Source organism: Leptopilina boulardi, unplaced genomic scaffold (assembly GCF_019393585.1).
Source record: "Leptopilina boulardi isolate dan_hultmark-lab unplaced genomic scaffold, ZJU_Lbou_2.1 LbouV2_169, whole genome shotgun sequence".
NCBI classification, from domain to species: domain Eukaryota; kingdom Metazoa; phylum Arthropoda; class Insecta; order Hymenoptera; family Figitidae; genus Leptopilina; species Leptopilina boulardi.
Genome location: NW_026137717.1, coordinates 1,351,717 through 1,370,976, shown reverse-complemented (window position 1 = coordinate 1,370,976; position 19,260 = coordinate 1,351,717). Strand labels below are relative to the sequence as shown.

General features: G+C 26.6%; 1 protein-coding gene across 4 annotated transcripts; it reads left to right on the top strand.

Moving 5' to 3' along the window:
* The first annotated feature begins 121 nt into the window (after positions 1-121).
* LOC127277568 (probable multidrug resistance-associated protein lethal(2)03659) lies at positions 122-14,704 on the top strand. 4 transcript variants are annotated; one of them, XM_051298805.1, is made up of 15 exons: positions 122-295; positions 2,430-2,630; positions 3,795-3,872; positions 4,392-4,467; positions 4,839-5,087; positions 5,188-5,443; positions 5,655-5,829; positions 6,144-6,300; positions 7,484-7,686; positions 7,806-8,291; positions 8,773-9,595; positions 12,610-12,824; positions 12,900-13,978; positions 14,247-14,357; positions 14,441-14,704. In XM_051298805.1, exons 4-15 carry the CDS (start codon positions 4,394-4,396, stop codon positions 14,462-14,464), a joined length of 3,852 nt encoding a protein of 1,283 aa, XP_051154762.1. In that variant the 5' UTR covers positions 122-295; positions 2,430-2,630; positions 3,795-3,872; positions 4,392-4,393; the 3' UTR covers positions 14,465-14,704. The 4 variants fall into 4 exon arrangements, with proteins under 4 accessions (XP_051154762.1, XP_051154764.1, XP_051154763.1 ...); XM_051298807.1 differs by lacking the exon at positions 4,839-5,087; XM_051298806.1 differs by lacking the exons at positions 122-295; positions 2,430-2,630; positions 3,795-3,872 and adding an exon at positions 4,158-4,206.
* Positions 14,705-19,260: the final 4,556 nt, after the last annotated feature.

The following is a 19,260-nucleotide window of genomic DNA, read 5'->3' as shown; positions in this document are numbered from 1 at the left end:
TAAAACAAATTTGCAAACTATCTATTAAATTCGTAGAAATATTTTCGACAGTTACTATTTAAACATATAAGTTTCGAAAATCAATTTCATATTTGAATTAAAATTTAATTAATCAATGTAATTAATTAATTTAATTAATCAATTTAATTAATTCAATTAAATTAATTCAATTAAATTAAAAATTATAATAGTAGGAAATTGGTATCCATTCATACGATATATTTTAATTTATGAAAAGAAAAATTTATGAAGAAAATTAATTTAAACATTAATGGTAATTAATGATTAATTAATGGTAAGTTTACATTATGTAATTTTTTTCTACTTACCTGTTCTGTTATTTCTATAATTTGTTTGCTCTCTTTTATTCACGGACAATTAATTTTCAACGCAATTAATTCAACATTTAAAGCGCTAATTCTTTATTTATACATTTTCAATCAAACGTATTCGACTACATTTTTTTTTATTTAACGAGGGAAGTGGAAAATCTGCATAACCATTGGTATCCAAGGCAGATACCTGGAGCCCTCTTCCTTCTCGGTGAGAAAATCCGGTTCGTTGATCTCCATTGTGAACCTTCTATCTAAGATCTCCTACGATTTTTATAAGAAAGTCTCCGTTTCACGTAGAAGTACCAATTTCTCCAGTATAACCGCTTTTTATTCTGTGACTTTTGCGTTTTAAGCCTTAAACCTCCGAGCTTGATCAGATTCGAAGACTAAAACGGTCTTAAACCTCCAAGCTTGATCAGATTCGGAGACTAAAACGGCCTTAAACCTAAAATCTTGATTAGATTCGAAGACTAAAACGGTCTTAAACCTCCAAGCTTGATCAGATTCGGAGACTAAAACGGCCTTAAACCTAAAATCTTGATTAGATTCGAAGACTAAAACGGTCTTAAACCTCCAAGCTTGATCAGATTCGGAGACTAAAACGGCCTTAAACCTAAAATCTTAATTAGATTCGGAGACTAAAAGGGTCTTAAACGTTCAAACTTGATTAGATTCGGAGACTAAAATGGCCTTAAACCTCCGAGCTTGATCAGATTCGAAGACTAAAACGGTCTTAAACTTCCAATCTTTATCAGATTCGGAAACCAAAACAGCCTTAAACCTTCAAGCTTAATCAAATTCGGAGACTAAAACGCTTAAACCTCCAATTTTAATAATATTCGGAGACGAAAACAGCTTTAAACCTCCAACCTTGATTAGATTCGGAGACTTAACCGCTTAAACCTCAATTTTTGATCAGATTCGGAGACTAAAACGGCCTTAAACCTCCAATCTTGATCAGATTCGGAGACTAAAACGGTTTTAACCCTCCAATCTTGATTAGAATCGGAGACTAAAACGGTGGGTTTTATTCCTTATTGTTTGAGTACCAAAACCTTCACTTTTTTGCTTTCTGGTTTTTTGGGCACTTCTTGCAAACTTTATTGCACTTCTTCTTCCTGGGTAAGACAATCCAGGTCGTGGATCTTTAATGTGAACCTTAGATGTAGTATCCCAATGCTTCCAAACGCTTTTTGTGACCTCTACAGTAAATGCCTTCTTATTGGAGTCTCCAACTTTGATCAGGAAGTCTCTGTTTCTCGTAGGTGTACCAATTTCTGTGGTATGACCGTTTTTTATTCGGTGACTTTTGCGAATAAAGCCTTAAACCTTCAATTTTGATCATATTCAGAGACTAAAAGGACTTTAAACTTCCAATCTTGATCAGATTCGGAGACTAAAACGGGTAAACCTCCAATCATGATCAGATTCGGAGACTTCAACGGCTTTAAACCTCCAATCTTGATTAGATTCGGAGTCTATAACGCTTAAACCTCCAATCTTTATCAGATTGGGAGACTAAAACGGCCTTAAACCTCCAATCTTGATCAGATTCGGAGACCAAAACGTCGTATTTTATTTCTTATTGTTTGGATACCAGAACTGTCACTTTTCTGCTTTCTGGCTTTTTGTGCACTTCTTGCAAACTTTATTGCACTTCTTCTTCCTGGATAAGACAATCCAGGTCGTGGATCTTTAATGTGAACCTTGGATTTAGTGTATGACTAAAGTCCGTATTCACTTTCCTCCGAAGTTTTTCTTTTTGTTTGTCTCGTTGTCTAAGTCAGACGAAATCAAACTTATTTCGTTGCTGCGACTGGAAGCGCTTAAATCACTTTTTCCACTATGTCCGCTTTTCTGATTCGGTGACTTTTAGATTTAATTTAATGAAATATAATAAAGAACCAAAGAATTGGATGAAATTAAAATTACAAAATTCCGAAGAATTTCATGCACTAATTGTATTGGGAATTTCTCGACAATCCGTATTTATCCGAATGGGAGGCAAATAAATTAATTTCCACAACTTATTCTAATAATAATAAAGATAGAAAATTCATTGAATTATTGAAACCAATTAATTTTGTACATCAGGAATTTATACAACAACGTGCCTATGAATCAATGAGTTTTCTTGATTTTTATTCATTGGAAAATTATTTACATCAAGGATATCATAGAATTGGTTCAAATGCAAATGAAGGGATATTAATGAGACAAGCAATATATCGTTTGTCAATTAGACAAATTCATATTACACCATTAAAAATATCAGAAATATTATATGCAACTGAGGTGAGAAATGTAAATGATTTTAAAAAATTATTTGTCGGTAAAATTGGTAAAAAAATTTCTTTACAAAATTTTATATCAACAACAAATGAATTATTACCAGCAATGGAACGTGTTCATTTTATGGGTAATAATGATGTGAAAATTGTTTATAAATTTAAAATAAATGATTCATATATAAGTGCAAGGGTTAATAATATTTTATTAAATAATATTGAAGAAAATATTCTTTTGCCATATATGGTTTTTAATATTGATTATGTTAATGGATATTATCGTATTCGTAATGAAAAAGTGAAATACGTTGAATTAACATTTTTTCAACCAGATACTAAGGAAAATATAATGAAGTATATTATAGATAGATTATATATATATTGGAGGATAAAAGAAAAAAGATTTGAAAAAAAATTAAAATTTTAATTTTTATCTATCTCTATAATTGAATGAAATAAAATGATATTCTGTCTTAATTTATCGCCTTTTAATTAATTTTTAATTTACATTAGCATTTTTTTTTTAATTTCTATATATTTTTTTGTATCTCCATTTTTTATTTTCTATATTTCTTTCTGTTTCATAATATATTTCTTTTTGTATCTTTTTTTTTATCTCTTTTGATTTTTTATTTTCAATTTTAAATGAAAGTTCATAAATAAGTCAATCAATTCATTTTGTAAATTATGTTTCGAAAAAAAAAATTGAATATTAATAATTATTTCAATAAAAAAAAAAAAAAATAATTAACATTGTTAAAAAAAATTTTAAACACAATATAACCAATACGGAATCTATTTAAAAAAAAAAAAAAAAAAACATTTACATTTAATTACATAATTTCCAATTATTATTGGATAATCAAATTGAATATTAATTGAAAATTTATAAAAAAAAAAATAAATAAAATTTAACCAGTTTTACAAATTCTTTCGAGGTAAATGCGATTATTATTGGAAAATTTATTATTATCAAAATTCTTTTAGATTTACTCATGTACATATTATATATACGTATATAAATGTAATGACGGCAAATTCCTGATCTACTTCTTTATTAATATTAGCAGATCTTCCCTTCTCCTTCAGCGATATATGATAATAAAAGGCATCTCATTTCAATAAACTGGTTTTTCTTTTTTTTTTTTTTTTTTTTTTTTCTTCTAAACAGAAAAAAAACAATAAATTTATTCAAATCATATGATGATATAATTAGTGGCATTTTATTCCTCATCTAAACTTCGTCTAGGTAAGATTAAAAAATTATTAGTTAAAAATCATTTTTTTTTTCTATTTTTCTTGAAAAAATTTTAATTTTTTTTTTTTCTGGAAAAATTTTTTCATATTTTTTAAAAAATGTTTTTCTTTTGGTACTAAAAATGATTTTTTTATCAAAACAACAAAAATAATAATAATATTATTATAAAAAAATTGATTAATTTTTAATCAAAAAAAAAAAAAAAGTACATTCCATCATTATTTATAAATAATTACAACTTTGTTTTATCATTTTATGACATTCTTTCATTATTAGTGTTGTTAATAACTTGTTTTTTAACATGTGCAGTGATCTTGAAGCATAGGTTTCAATTTTAAATATTTTATTTAATAAATAATCAGTGATGGTGAAAAAATTTGTTTAATACTAAAAATAAATTTCATTATTATTATTATTATTATTATTATTATTATTATTATTATTATTATTATTATTATTATTATTATTATTATTATTACTATTTTACTGACAATTGTAAAATTATTTCAGAAATGGACAAAAATGAAAAAAAGGAAGTCAAACACCCTAGAGAAAATGCAAATATTTTTTCAGTTCTCACCTTTTCGTAAGTATTTATAATATATATATATATATATAGAGATATATATATAAAAAAAAAAATTCGTAATGAAATGACCCAATTAATTTTAATATGGAATGACCAAATTTGTATAAATCTATTAACCCAATAATTTTCTATCTGAAATTATTAAAAAATATAATAATTTTTTTTTATTTATACAAAAGAACACTCGATATGGAATGACCCACCCTAGCCCATTCCATATAAAGTGTTTTATCGAAAAAAAATTACAAAATTTGAAAAAAAAATTGTTGCTTCTATATTTTTGTAAGAATATAATGAAATTGAAATATAAATTAAAATAATAATAATAATAATAATAATTAATTAGTTTTCTAATTTTCATATTATAGATGGTTGTATAAAATTTTTTTTCTCGGAAATAAAAAAGAATTGGAGGTAACTGATCTTTATTCACCACTTAAAGAACATTCTAGTCATCGTTTGGGTGATAATTTATTAAAAATATGGAACAATGAGGAAATAAAATGTCAAAAAATTGGCAAATCAAAACCAAATTTAATTAAAATACTTGCAAAATGTTTTGGTAAAAGAATAATATTCATTGGTTGCTTTCAAGCGTTCACTGAAATTGTCGTGAGGTTAGAAAAAAATTGTTTTTTTTTTTTTTTTTTTTGAATTTTACTCAAAAAAAAAAAAAAATTTATTATAATTATGAAAATAAAATTTTAATTTTTGTAGAATATGTCAACCGGTATTTTTGGCAAAATTATTGACATTTTTCAATAGTGGCGAGGCATTTACAAATAGTGAAGTTTTTTATTGGGCAGCTGGTCTTGTTTTATGTTTAATTATTCATTGTATAATTTTTAATCTCGCACTACATGGAATGACCCATATGGGCATGAAAATTCGTCTTGGTTGCAGTACATTGGTTTATAGAAAAATTTTAAGATTATCCAAAGGTACAATTGACGAAGGTACAACTGTTGGTCAAGTAAGTTAAAAAATCAATAATAATAATAATTATTATTATAAAAATAATAATAATAATAATTTTCACTTTACCCTTCGCATAAAAAAATAATAATAATAACAATAGTAAAATAATTAGGCATTATAATAACAATAATGAAATTTAAAAAAATTAAAATATTTTATATATGTATGTGAAAAAATGATAATAAAAATATTGTCTGTAATTACAGATTGTTAATTTATTAAGTAACGATGTTCATAGTTTGGATTATGCATTAAATGATTTACATTATTTTTGGATATCACCAATTCAGGCAATTATAATTGCCTACATTATGTACACTGAAGTTAAATCTGCAGCAATTTATGGAATTTTAATACTATTTCTTTTAATTCCAATTTTAGGTATTTATTCATATATATTTATATATATATATATAATTACAAAAAAAAAATTTACAATAATAAATGTACATTGTTATAATTAATTACGATTAATAATAATTAATTAATTACAATTGTAAAAATAATTAATTAATTAATTACAATTGTAAAATTAATTAATTGAGTACTATTTAAATATTAATTAATTAAGTAATATTGTACATTAATTAATTAAAGGCAGTTAATATTAAATATTAATTTGATATAATTAAAAAAAAATTTTTTTAATACAAGCAAATTATCAATAAAGTTTTCATAATATTGACATTTTTTAGTTTCGATTGGATTACACGTTCCAAAAATAACGATTAAATCCTCATTCAAGACTGATGAAAGACTTCGTTTGATGAATGAAATAATTAGTGGAGTACAAGTAATAAAAATGTATGCCTGGGAAAAACCATTTTCACATCTTGTTAATCAATTGAGAGCGTAAGTTTCCATAACTTTTTATTATTAATCAAACAATAAAAAAAACAGTACATAATTAATTTCACCCATATAATTATTAATTAATACTTAAATAACACTGATGAATGAATTACTAATTATTGCCTATTAATTATTAATTATTACTCAAAACTTACAAATTAATTAATTTGAAAAGAATTACATTGTAATTAATTTGCAAGGAAATTCTATAATAATTAATTTATTTACTAATAATTACATAATAATTAATTAATTTGGTAAGAAATACATACTAATTAATTAATTTGATAGGAATTCTTTAGGGATTAATTAATTTACTTGTAATTACTAATTATTGAATTAATTTCATTAGAAATACTTAGAAATTAATTTAAAAAGAATTAAATAGTAATTAATTAATTAATTTGATAGGAATTCTTTAGGAATTAATTAATTTAGTAATGATTATTAATTATTGAATTAATTTCATTAGAATTACTTAGAAATTAATTAATTTACTAGGGAATTCCATAGTATGTAATTAATTTGATAAGAATTAAATAGTAATTAATTAATTTGATATACATTCTTTAGTGATTAATTAATTTACTAATAATTATGAATTACTGAATTAATTTCATTAGAATTACATAAAATTAATTAATTTGATAAGAATTAAATACTAATTAATTAATTTGATAATAGTTTCTAAGAAATGAATTAATTTCATTAGAATTACTTAGTAATTAATTAATTTGATAAGAATTACCTAGTAATTAATTAGTTTACTTATAATTCCCTAGTAATAAATTAATTTACTAATAATTATTTAATAATTTGATAATTAATATCTAATAATTAATTAATTAGTAACTAATAATAAATTTCCCCTTAATTTTAATTTAATTATATCCTATTTAATTAATCACAAATCAAATGGCAATAAATAATAAAGTAATTTATTAAAAATGATTTAATTAATTTAACTATTCTAAGGTTATTTCATTAATAATAATAATTATCTTTGAAATACAGAGAAAAAGAAATATTTTTTATATAATTTTTTTTTCGAATAGCTGAAGCATTTATAATTGATTGAATGATTATTATTAACGATCAACTTGAGAGAAATTTATTATCTAGCCAGCTCAATAGTAATAATTATTTCATCAGAAATTGTTTTTATCTCCTTTTTTTTGAACAGGAAGGAAATTAGTGCAATTAAAAAATGTTCATTTGTCGATGCCGTTCAAATGTCCTTCGACTCTTACATCCCTCGTTTATGTCTCTTTGTGACAATTGTTACATATGCCTTAATGGGAAATCCTTTATCAGCACAAACTGTTTATATTATAACATCATATTACAATAATATGAGATATTCCGTGAATATCTGCTTACAATTCAGTGAGGATTTTTTCTATTTTTATAATAATTAATAAATTAATTAATTAATTTAATCACAATTAGAAAAAAAATAGAAATTTAATTTAGAAATAATTTTTTTTCATCAAAATTTTTTTTAGGTGTTCAAAGAATTGCAAAAGCAATGGCTGCCATTAAGCGTCTTGAGAATTTTTTAAATTCTACAGAAATGGAACATTTAAATAATTCCACTGATAAATTAATTACAAAGGAAAATATTGTCGAATTAAAAAATGCATCGGCAAAATGGTCAACAATATGTAAACGTGATACATTAAATAAAATTAATTTTAAAGCCATGAATGGTTTAATTACAGCAGTTATTGGTCAAGTGGGTTCGGGAAAATCGAGTTTTTTTCATGCAATTCTACGTGAATTGCCACTAACTTCAGGTAGTCTTTGTGTTAAGGGAAAAATTGCCTACGTGAGTCAGGAGGCATGGATTTTTGCCTCAAGCATTCGACAAAATATTCTCTTTGGTCGTCCAATGGAAAAAAAACGCTACGAAGCTGTCATCAATGTTTGTCAATTGGATCATGATCTTGCAATGTTTCCCGATAAGGATCAAACGCTAATTGGTGAAAAAGGTTATTTTATTTTTTTATCCATTTACCAAATTAACATAGCTGGTAATCTTTTTTGGCTAAAGATTTTGGAATTGCTTTAGTACCAAGTCTCCGAATATTGGAAATTTAGTAACAAGTCTCCGAATGTTGGGAATTTGTTACTTAAGGAAATTCCAAAATCTTTTGGTAGCAAATTACAAGCTTTGTTAATTTTTTATTTTTATCAAAAATTTACCCGAAAAATTAACAAAGCTGGTAATCTATTCTGGCAAAAGATATGGGAATTGGAAAATTAGTATAAAGTCTCCGAATGTTGGGATAAAATCTAAAAATTAACAAAGCTGGTAATGCTGCTGCCAAAGATTTTGGAATTTGCTTTAGTACCAAATTTTCAACATTAGGAAACTTGGTACTAAATTCCCAACATTCGGAGACTTGGTACCAAAGTAGTACCAAGACTTAGTACCAAGTCTCCGAATATTGGGAATTTAATTTTTTCCAGGTATAACATTGAGTGGAGGACAACGAGCTAGAATTAATTTAGCACGAGCTGTCTATTCAGAGGCTGATATTTATCTCCTTGATGATCCCCTATCAGCCGTTGATACACGAGTTGGGAGACTTATTTTTCAACAATGTATCAATGATTATCTTCGTGGTACGACGAGAATTTTGGTAACCCATCAGTTTCAATATTTGAAGAATGTCGCCAAAATTTATGTCCTCAATAACGGATCCATCGAAGCTAGTGGAACTTTTCAAGAACTTCAAAATTCAAATTTAGATTTAATGAAAGTTTTACAAGCAACTGATGATGTTATTGATGAAACGGATGACAATTTGGATAATCCGCCATTGATAACTGATGATGATCCATTGGAATTGAAGATACAGGAACAGGAAGCCGAGGAATTGGGTGAACATCGTAGTTTTGGAAGAATATCCGGAAAGGTCTATTTTTCATATTTCAAGGCCGTGGGTAGTTGGTGTTTTGTGATAATGATGTTTGTCATTAGTATTTTGAATCAAGTTGTTGCCAGTGGTGGTGATTATTTTGTTGCCGTTTGGGTGAATGTTGAGGAGAAATTAAATAAATCAATTATTCTCAATGGAAGGAATGACGATGGATTTGATAGATATTGGTATATTGAGATTTATGGAATTTTGATTCTATTGACGATTATTATGGTCTTTGTGCAGGTGTTTGTGTTTTATGAAATGTGCATGAGGGCATCGCAGAGATTGCACGCTTCAATGTTCTCAAGAATTATTAGGGCGACGATGGCATTTTTTCATAACAATCCTTCGGGTCGAATTCTAAACAGGTGGGTTAATTTTTGATATTTAATTAGGATATTATTAATAACGTAATTAATTTTGATATAAGTACTACGTAATTAATTAATTTGCTAGGAATTCATAGTAATTAATTAATTTACTAATAATTAAATAGTCATTAATTATATTGATTGGAAATAATTCTTTAGTAATTAATTAATTCGTTAAGAATTACCTAGTAATTAATTAATTTATAAAAAATTGTTTAGTAATTAATAAGTAATTAATTTGATTGGTATTCCATTTGAAATTAATTAATAATTATTAAGTAATTAATTAGATTGAAATTACATAGTTAATAATTAATTTGGTAAGAAATACATATAAATTAATTAATTTGGTATCAATTACTTGGTAATTAACTAATTTGATTAGTATTCCTTTGAAAATTAATTAGTAATTATTTACGTTAGAATTACATAATAATTAGTAATTAATTAATTAGATTGGAATTACATAGTAATTAATTAGTTTGGCATTACATAGTAATTAATTAGTTTGGAATTACATAGTAATTACTTAATTTGTTAAGATTTACATAGTAATTAATTAATTTGATATGAATTAAAAAGTAATTAATTAATTTGCTAAAAATTATATAGTAATTATTTAACTTGAATAGAATTACGTAGTAATTAACTTGATGCGAATTTCGTACAAATTAATTTAATTGCTAAAAATTACATTCTTCTAAATTAATTTTAATATATAATTATGAAGGAATAATTTAATTTTATTAGAATTACTTACTATTTAATTAATATGATAAGAATTACGTAATAATTAATTTATTTCAAAAAGATTAAATTGTTATTAATAATTTTAATAGAAATTCTTGGGAATTAATTAATTAAATTAGAATTACTTGATAATTAATTAATTTAATAAGAATTTCATAATAAATAAATTATTTGATTAGAATTATTTAGTTGTTCATTGATTTCATTAAAATTATTTACTAATTAATTAATTTAATAAGAATTACGCAGTAACTAATTAATTTGCTAAAAATTACATAGTTAGTAATTAATTTTAATAGAATTTCGTAATGAATAATTAATTTGCTAAGAATTACATAGTTAGTAATTAATAAATTTAAATAGAATTATTTATGAATGAATTAATTTGATTAGAATTAATTACTAATTAATTAATTTAATAAGAAATACGTAGTAATTAATTAACTTGCTAAAGATTACATAGCAATTAATTAATTTAATACGAATTTCGTAATAAGTAATTAATTTGCTAAGAATATAATAGTTTGTAATTAATTTAGTTGAATAGAATTACTTAGTTGTTCATTAATTTGATTAGAATTACTTAGGAATTAATTAATTCCATTAGAATTACGTAGTTATTAATCACAGTTATTTTTGGGGTATCAAAAAACGTTGCAGATCATTTTGATTCCAAAAAGAGATCAAAATGATCCAAATTTTGTCTCATTTTAGTGGAAAAATGTATGTCAATTGTTTATTTTAAAATGTCAAAAAATCTGTCAATTTTTTAGGTTTTGTCCAACAGTTTTTAAAAAAATATTTAAGTCAATTTACTGTTTTCATCACTGAAATCGTTAAAACCATTTTATTGATCAGATTTGGAGTAATCTAATTTTGTTGACATTGAAACAAAGTTGGTTGTTTCAACCAAATACTAAACTATCAAATCAGGCTTTTTTAAAGTGAAAATTGTTTTAAACGTGTGAGATCATGAGAATTTAAAATCATTTCTCAATTTTTAAAGAATTTTCAGGAATGTGTAAAAAGAAAAATATGTATTAAAAGAATGTTTTTCACGTAACTGTCGAAAAATTGTAGTGACTTTTTTTCTTTAAAATGTAATAAAATTAACACTGGGTTAACAAAAATTTTTAATTTTTCTTTATTTTATAATACCTAATGGGTTAACAAACAATGGGTTAACAAAAATAACAAATTTCAACAGTTAAATTCAAACACAATTTTTAGTAAATAAAAAGCATTATTTAAAAATCACGATTATATTTATTATTTTAACAGCTATATAATTTAAAAATTCTTGAGAATTTTCTTTTACGATCGTAACAGAATCCGAATATTTTATATGGACATTTTATTACGGAAGTCCGGTGATTCCCACAAATATAAATAAATAAATAAAAAATAAAAAAAATAAATACATCACAAAAATATCCTCATTTTGAGAAGCCGATAGATAATTGTAGGAGATCCGTAAAATACTTTGAAATATTAAACATTCCAAAAGCGAATTCAAATCTATTTGCATAATTTAAAAAATTATGCTAATGACCTTAATTTTTGCGAAATCGACAAGAGCTTTGAAATAATTTTTTTTATTTATCCAGTGGATTCGTTGAGTCTAAGTGTTCAGCATTCAGGTATTTTCATTGCAGACCATTTGTATCGACTGTTATTATTATTGGTGTTTTCAAATGAAGAGATGATAATTCCTAAAATAAAGTAATAATTACATTAGGTATTAAAATGGAAAATTTAGCATGCCGCGTTTTTTATTTTAATTACTACAAGATAATTCAGAAAACTTTGTTTCGATCGACTACAATTTGGTTAGGCCAAAACGGATCAATAAAATGGTTTTAATGATTTCAGTGATGAAAACAGTAAATTGACTTAAATATTTTTTTAAAAACTGTTGGACAAAACCTAAAAATTTATTGACAGATTTTTTGACATTTTAAAATAAACAATTGACATACATTTTACCACTAAAATGAGACAAAATTTGGATCATTTTGATCTCTTTTTGGAATCAAAATGATCTGCAACGTTTTTTGATACCCCAAAAATAACAATTTATTTCCTAATAATTTAATAATTAATTTGTAATTAATTAATTTACTCATAATTAACGACTGCTTATATTCACAACGGTTTTTAATGTAGGAGTTACCATATGGCAACGGTTGCTATGTTAATACAAACTATCATAGCAATTAATTCTTCCCTCAAAATTTATAAGAATAATTTTACATTAACAGATTCTCAAAAGATATTGGAGCAGTTGATAGGCTTCTGCCAATCAGCATGTTGGACGTTATACAAATTGGTCTACTCTTGCTGGCTGTAATCATTATCACAACAAGTGTCAATCAATGGCTACTTATTCCCACCATAATTATGGGTTGTATTTTCTACATTCTTAAGGAAATCTTCATCAAAACGAGCCGCAGTGTTAAACGCCTCGAAGGAATAAGTGAGTCAATACTAATTTTTTTATCCATATCAGAGAATAACTAGAACATATGTATCATAACCTCAAAATTTACAGCTCGTTCACCAGTTGTCAATCATTTGAGTGCAACACTTCATGGTCTTACGACAATAAGAGCATTTGGTGCCGAAAAAATATTAACCAATGAATTTGACAATCATCAGGATCTTCATTCATCATCGTGGTATATTTTTTTCTCATGTACAAGAATATTTGGCTACTATCTTGAATTTCTTTGTGCAATTTACGTTGGTATTGTTGTCTATTCATTTATATTGGTCGACATTGGTGAAAATACGGGAAATATTGGTCTTGTCGTCTCACAATGTATACTACTCTCGGGTATGTTGCAGTGGGGAATAATGCAAACGGCAGATATGGAAAATCAAATGACTTCAGTTGAACGTGTTGTTGAATATACAAAAATTGATGTCGAAAAATGTCTCGAAAGTGGTCCTGGTAATAGAATTCCTAATGATTGGCCCAAGGAGGGTGGAATTGAATTTCGTAATGTCTCGTTGCATTATAATCCAACAAAGGAGGCGGTGTTGAAAAATTTAAATTTTACAATTCAACCAAAGGAGAAAGTGGGAATTGTTGGAAGAACAGGTGCGGGAAAATCGTCATTAATTACGTCACTATTTCGATTGGCACACTTGGAGGGTGAAATTTACATTGATGGAATACCAACAAGTAAAATGGCACTCTATGATTTACGATCGAAACTCAGTATTATTCCACAGGAACCATTATTATTTGCCGGAAGTCTACGAATGAATTTGGATCCATTTGATAAGTTTAATGACGAGGAACTTTGGAGGGCTTTGAGTGAAGTGGAATTAAAGGAGACAATTGTCAAAATGGAGGCTGGTTTGGAGGCGAGAGTTTCAGATGGTGGAGCAAATTTTAGTGTGGGACAGAGACAATTACTTTGTTTGGCAAGGGCCATTGTAAGAAAGAGTCGAATTTTGGTATTGGATGAGGCTACGGCTAATGTTGATCCACAAACTGATGATTTAATTCAAAAAACAATTAGAAAACGATTTAAAGATTGTACTGTTCTCATTATTGCTCATAGATTGAATACAGTTATGGATTGTGATAAATTTATTGTCATGGAAGCTGGATCCATTGTGGTGAGTGATGAAAGTTCATATTTTAGTAAATAAAACAGTTTTCTTAAAGACAGTGTGAATGCACCTTTACGCCTAACTGCTACTCTGCTGTTATAATTTCTACCGACCCAACCGTGTCAAATTTCACGTTTAACTATCGCACCCTTGTTTATACTTCATCACAGTGACAATTAAACTAAAAATTATAATATCAATTCAATATTAAAATATTTTTATTATAAAATTAATTTTTATAATAAAAATTTAAAAAAATTTTCTATTTTTTCAGGAAATAAATCATCCTTTTAGATTATTGGAAAGAAAAGAAGGACACTTGTATGAAATGGTTCAACAGACTGGATTCGAGATGTCACAAGTGCTTACTAAAATGGCAGAACAAGTTAGTATTTTGCCATAATTACAAAAAATGGTCATTTTCATGCAATTATATTTATTAATAAATAAATACAAAATTTTTTTCAGAGTTATTTGGAAGAAAATAGGTGAAAAGGAAGAGAAAAGAAAAATTAGAAGACAAAATATAAGTACTCAATTGAAGTCATTTAACAACAGTATTTTTACAAAAAAAAATTATTTTTTTATATTATTTTAAGATGTTGAATAGATTATTTTTTTAAGGTATACAAATATTTTTATCTTATATAGAGAATACAAAATATAATTGCTAGATGAAAGTTTTAATTGTATTTTTAATAAAAATTATTAATAAAAAAGATAAAAAAAATACTGACTATTTATTGTGTTTGAAAAAGAGTTTTTTGAAAAATGGAAAAGACAAATTTTATTCAAATGGTATTTACGTCAACGACAAAAGTATAAAGTAAGTAAATAATATTGTTTTAAAATTAATAATTTAAATTCAACATTAATTAATTATTACATAACATATACACATATTTATATACATTTATTACTATTATTTATATATAAATATATAATATTTAATAATATGTTTGTATATAATATTTCATATTGTTACACTATAATTAATTGTTCTTTTAATTACATTGTTATGTAATGTTAAAAAGTAAAAGTGAGTTTTCAGTAGATTTCAAAAAACAATATTGTTTTTTTTCTAAATTAGAAAAAACTATTTTTATTTTTTCATGGGTATGAATAAGATCATTATAAATAATGGCAGTCCCTTTATTTTTTATTAAAACCATTGTTGATTGTTTTTATCCTCAGTTCTCGTCTAACTTTTAAAAAAGCATGTTATAATATATAATATATATAATATATAAACCACCATTAAGTCAAACCCAATCATGAAAAAATTTTCAAAAAAATTCAATTTTTCTTAGGCAGACGATTTTATTGCAATTTCTTGCATAAAATACACCTAAAAGTGTAGAAAAAAATTGACAGCCAAATACGAGTAGAGGAAGACACCTATTACCACCAAAAAGTCATCCGACCCAAAAATCCAAAATCACAAAAAAGTTCCCAAAAAAATTCAATTTTTCTTAGGCACAAGATTTTATTGCAATTTCTTGCACAAAATACACCTAAAAGAGTAGAAAAAAATTGACAGCCAAATACGAGTAGAGCAAGACACCTATTACCACCAAAAAGTCATCCGACCCAAAAATCCAAAATCACAAAAAAGTTCCCAAAAAAATTCAATTTTTCTTAGGCACAAGATTTTATTGCAATTTCTTGCACAAAATACACCTAAAAGAGTAGAAAAAAATTGACAGCCAAATACGAGTAGAGGAAGACACCTATTACCACCAAAAAGTCATCCGACCAAAAAATCCAAAATCACAAAAAAGTTCCCAAAAAAATTCAATTTTTCTTAGGCAGACGATTTTAATGCATATTCTTGAACAAAATACTCCTAAAAGTGTAGAAAAAAATTGACAGCCAAATCCGAGTAGAGGAAAATACCTATTACCACCAAAAAGTCATCCGACCCAAAAATCTAAAATCACAAAAAAGTTCCCAAAAAAATTCAATTTTTCTTAGGCACAAGATTTTATTGCAATTTCTTGCACAAAATACACCTAAAAGTGTAGAAAAAAATTGACAGCCAAATACGAGTAGAGGAAGACACCTATTACCACCAAAAAGTCATCCGACCCAAAAATCCAAAATCACAAAAAAGTTCCCAAAAAAATTCAATTTTTCTTAGGCAGACGATTTTAATGCATATTCTTGCACAAAATACTCCTAAAAGTGTAGAAAAAAATTGACAGCCAAATCCGAGTAGAGGAAAACACCTATTACCACCAAAAAGTCATCCGACCCAAAAATCTAAAATCACAAAAAAGTTCCCAAAAAAATTCAATTTTTCTTAGGCACAAGATTTCATTGCAATTTCTTGCACAAAATACACCTAAAAGTGTAGAAAAAAATTGACAGCCAAATCCGAGTAGAGGAAGACACCTATTACCACCAAAAAGTCATCCGACCCAAAAATCCAAAATCACAAAAAAGTTCCCAAAAAAATTCAATTTTTCTTAGGCAGACGATTTTAATGCATATTCTTGCACAAAATACTCCTAAAAGTGTAGAAAAAAATTGACAGCCAAATCCGAGTAGAGGAAGACACCTATTACCACCAAAAAGTCATCCGACCCAAAAATCCAAAATCACAAAAAAGTTCACAAAAAAATTTAATTTTTCTTAGGCAGACGATTTTATTGCAATTTCTTGCACAAAATACACCTAAAAGTGTAAAAAAAAATTGACAGCCAAATCCGAGTTGAGGAAGACACCTATTACCACCAAAAAGTCATCCGACCCAAAAATCCAAAATCACAAAAAAGTTCCCAAAAAAATTCAATTTTTCTTAGGCACAAGATTTTATTGCAATTTCTTGCACAAAATACACCTAAAAGAGTAGAAAAAAATTGACAGCCAAATACGAGTAGAGCAAGACACCTATTACCACCAAAAAGTCATCCGACCCAAAAATCCAAAATCACAAAAAAGTTCCCAAAAAAATTCAATTTTTCTTAGGCACAAGATTTTATTGCAATTTCTTGCACAAAATACACCTAAAAGAGTAGAAAAAAATTGACAGCCAAATACGAGTAGAGGAAGACACCTATTACCACCAAAAAGTCATCCGACCAAAAAATCCAAAATCACAAAAAAAGTTCCCAAAAAAATTCAATTTTTCTTAGGCAGACGATTTTAATGCATATTCTTGAACAAAATACTCCTAAAAGTGTAGAAAAAAATTGACAGCCAAATCCGAGTAGAGGAAAATACCTATTACCACCAAAAAGTCATCCGACCCAAAAATCTAAAATCACAAAAAAGTTCCCAAAAAAATTCAATTTTTCTTAGGCACAAGATTTTATTGCAATTTCTTGCACAAAATACACCTAAAAGTGTAGAAAAAAATTGACAGCCAAATACGAGTAGAGGAAGACACCTATTACCACCAAAAAGTCATCCGACCCAAAAATCCAAAATCACAAAAAAGTTCCCAAAAAAATTCAATTTTTCTTAGGCAGACGATTTTAATGCATATTCTTGCACAAAATACTCCTAAAAGTGTAGAAAAAAATTGACAGCCAAATCCGAGTAGAGGAAAACACCTATTACCACCAAAAAGTCATCCGACCCAAAAATCTAAAATCACAAAAAAGTTCCCAAAAAAATTCAATTTTTCTTAGGCACAAGATTTCATTGCAATTTCTTGCACAAAATACACCTAAAAGTGTAGAAAAAAATTGACAGCCAAATCCGAGTAGAGGAAGACACCTATTACCACCAAAAAGTCATCCGACCCAAAAATCCAAAATCACAAAAAAGTTCCCAAAAAAATTCAATTTTTCTTAGGCACAAGATTTTATTGCAATTTCTTGCACAAAATACACCTAAAAAAGTAGAAAAAAATTGACAGCCAAATACGAGTAGAGGAACACACCTATTACCACCAAAAAGTCATCCGACCCAAAAATCCAAAATCACAAAAAAGTTCCCAAAAAAATTCAATTTTTCATAGGCACAAGATTTTATTGCAATTTCTTGCACAAAATACACCTAAAAGTGTAGAAGAAAATTGACAGCCAAATCCGAGTAGAGGAAGACACCTATTACCACCAAAAAGTCATCCGACCCAAAAATCCAAAATCACAAAAAAGTTCCCAAAAAAATTCAATTTTTCATAGGCACAAGATTTTATTGCAATTTCTTGCACAAAATACACCTAAAAGTGTAGAAAGAAATTGACAGCCAAATACGAGTAGAGGAAGACACCTATTACCACCAAAAAGTCATCCGACCCAAAAATCCAAAATCACAAAAAAGTTCCCAAAAAAATTCAATTTTTCTTAGGCACAAGATTTTATTGCAATTTCTTGCACAAAATACACCTAAAAGTGTAGAAAAAAATTGACAGCCAAATCCGAGTAGAGGAAGACACCTATTACCACCAAAAAGTCATCCGACCCAAAAATCCAAAATCACAAAAAAGTTCCCAAAAAAATTCAATTTTTCTTAGGCACAAGATTTTATTGCAATTTCTTGCACAAAATACACCTAAAAAAGTAGAAAAAAATTGACAGCCAAATACGAGTAGAGGAACACACCTATTACCACCAAAAAGTCATCCGACCCAAAAATCCAAAATCACAAAAAAGTTCCCAAAAAAATTCAATTTTTCATAGGCACAAGATTTTATTGCAATTTCTTGCACAAAATACACCTAAAAGTGTAGAAGAAAATTGACAGCCAAATCCGAGTAGAGGAAGACACCTATTACCACCAAAAAGTCATCCGACCCAAAAATCCAAAATCACAAAAAAGTTCCCAAAAAAATTCAATTTTTCTTAGGCACAAGATTTTATTGCAATTTCTTGCACAAAATACACCTAAAAGAGTAGAAAAAAATTGACAGCCAAATACGAGTAGAGGAAGACACCTATTACCACCAAAAAGTCATCCGACCCAAAAATCCAAAATCACAAAAAAGTTCCCAAAAAAATTCAATTTTTCATAGGCACAAGATTTTATTGCAATTTCTTGCACAAAATACACCTAAAAGTGTAGAAAGAAATTGACAGCCAAATACGAGTAGAGGAAGACACCTATTACCACCAAAAAGTCATCCGACCCAAAAATCCAAAATCACAAAAAAGTTCCCAAAAAAATTCAATTTTTCTTAGGCACAAGATTTTATTGCAATTTCTTGCACAAAATACACCTAAAAGTGTAGAAAAAAATTGACAGCCAAATCCGAGTAGAGGAAGACACCTATTACCACCAAAAAGTCATCCGACCCAAAAATCCAAAATCACAAAAAAGTTCCCAAAAAAATTCAATTT

Coding starts and splice junctions, on each gene's coding strand:
- LOC127277568 (XM_051298805.1), top strand. CDS start 4,394: ATGGACAAAAATGAAAAAAAGGAAGTCAAACACCCTAGAGAAAATGCA. Junction 5,088..5,187: donor TTCACTGAAATTGTCGTGAG/GTTAGAAAAAAA, acceptor TAATTTTTGTAG/AATATGTCAACCGGTATTTT. Junction 14,358..14,440: donor TTACTAAAATGGCAGAACAA/GTTAGTATTTTG, acceptor AATTTTTTTCAG/AGTTATTTGGAAGAAAATAG.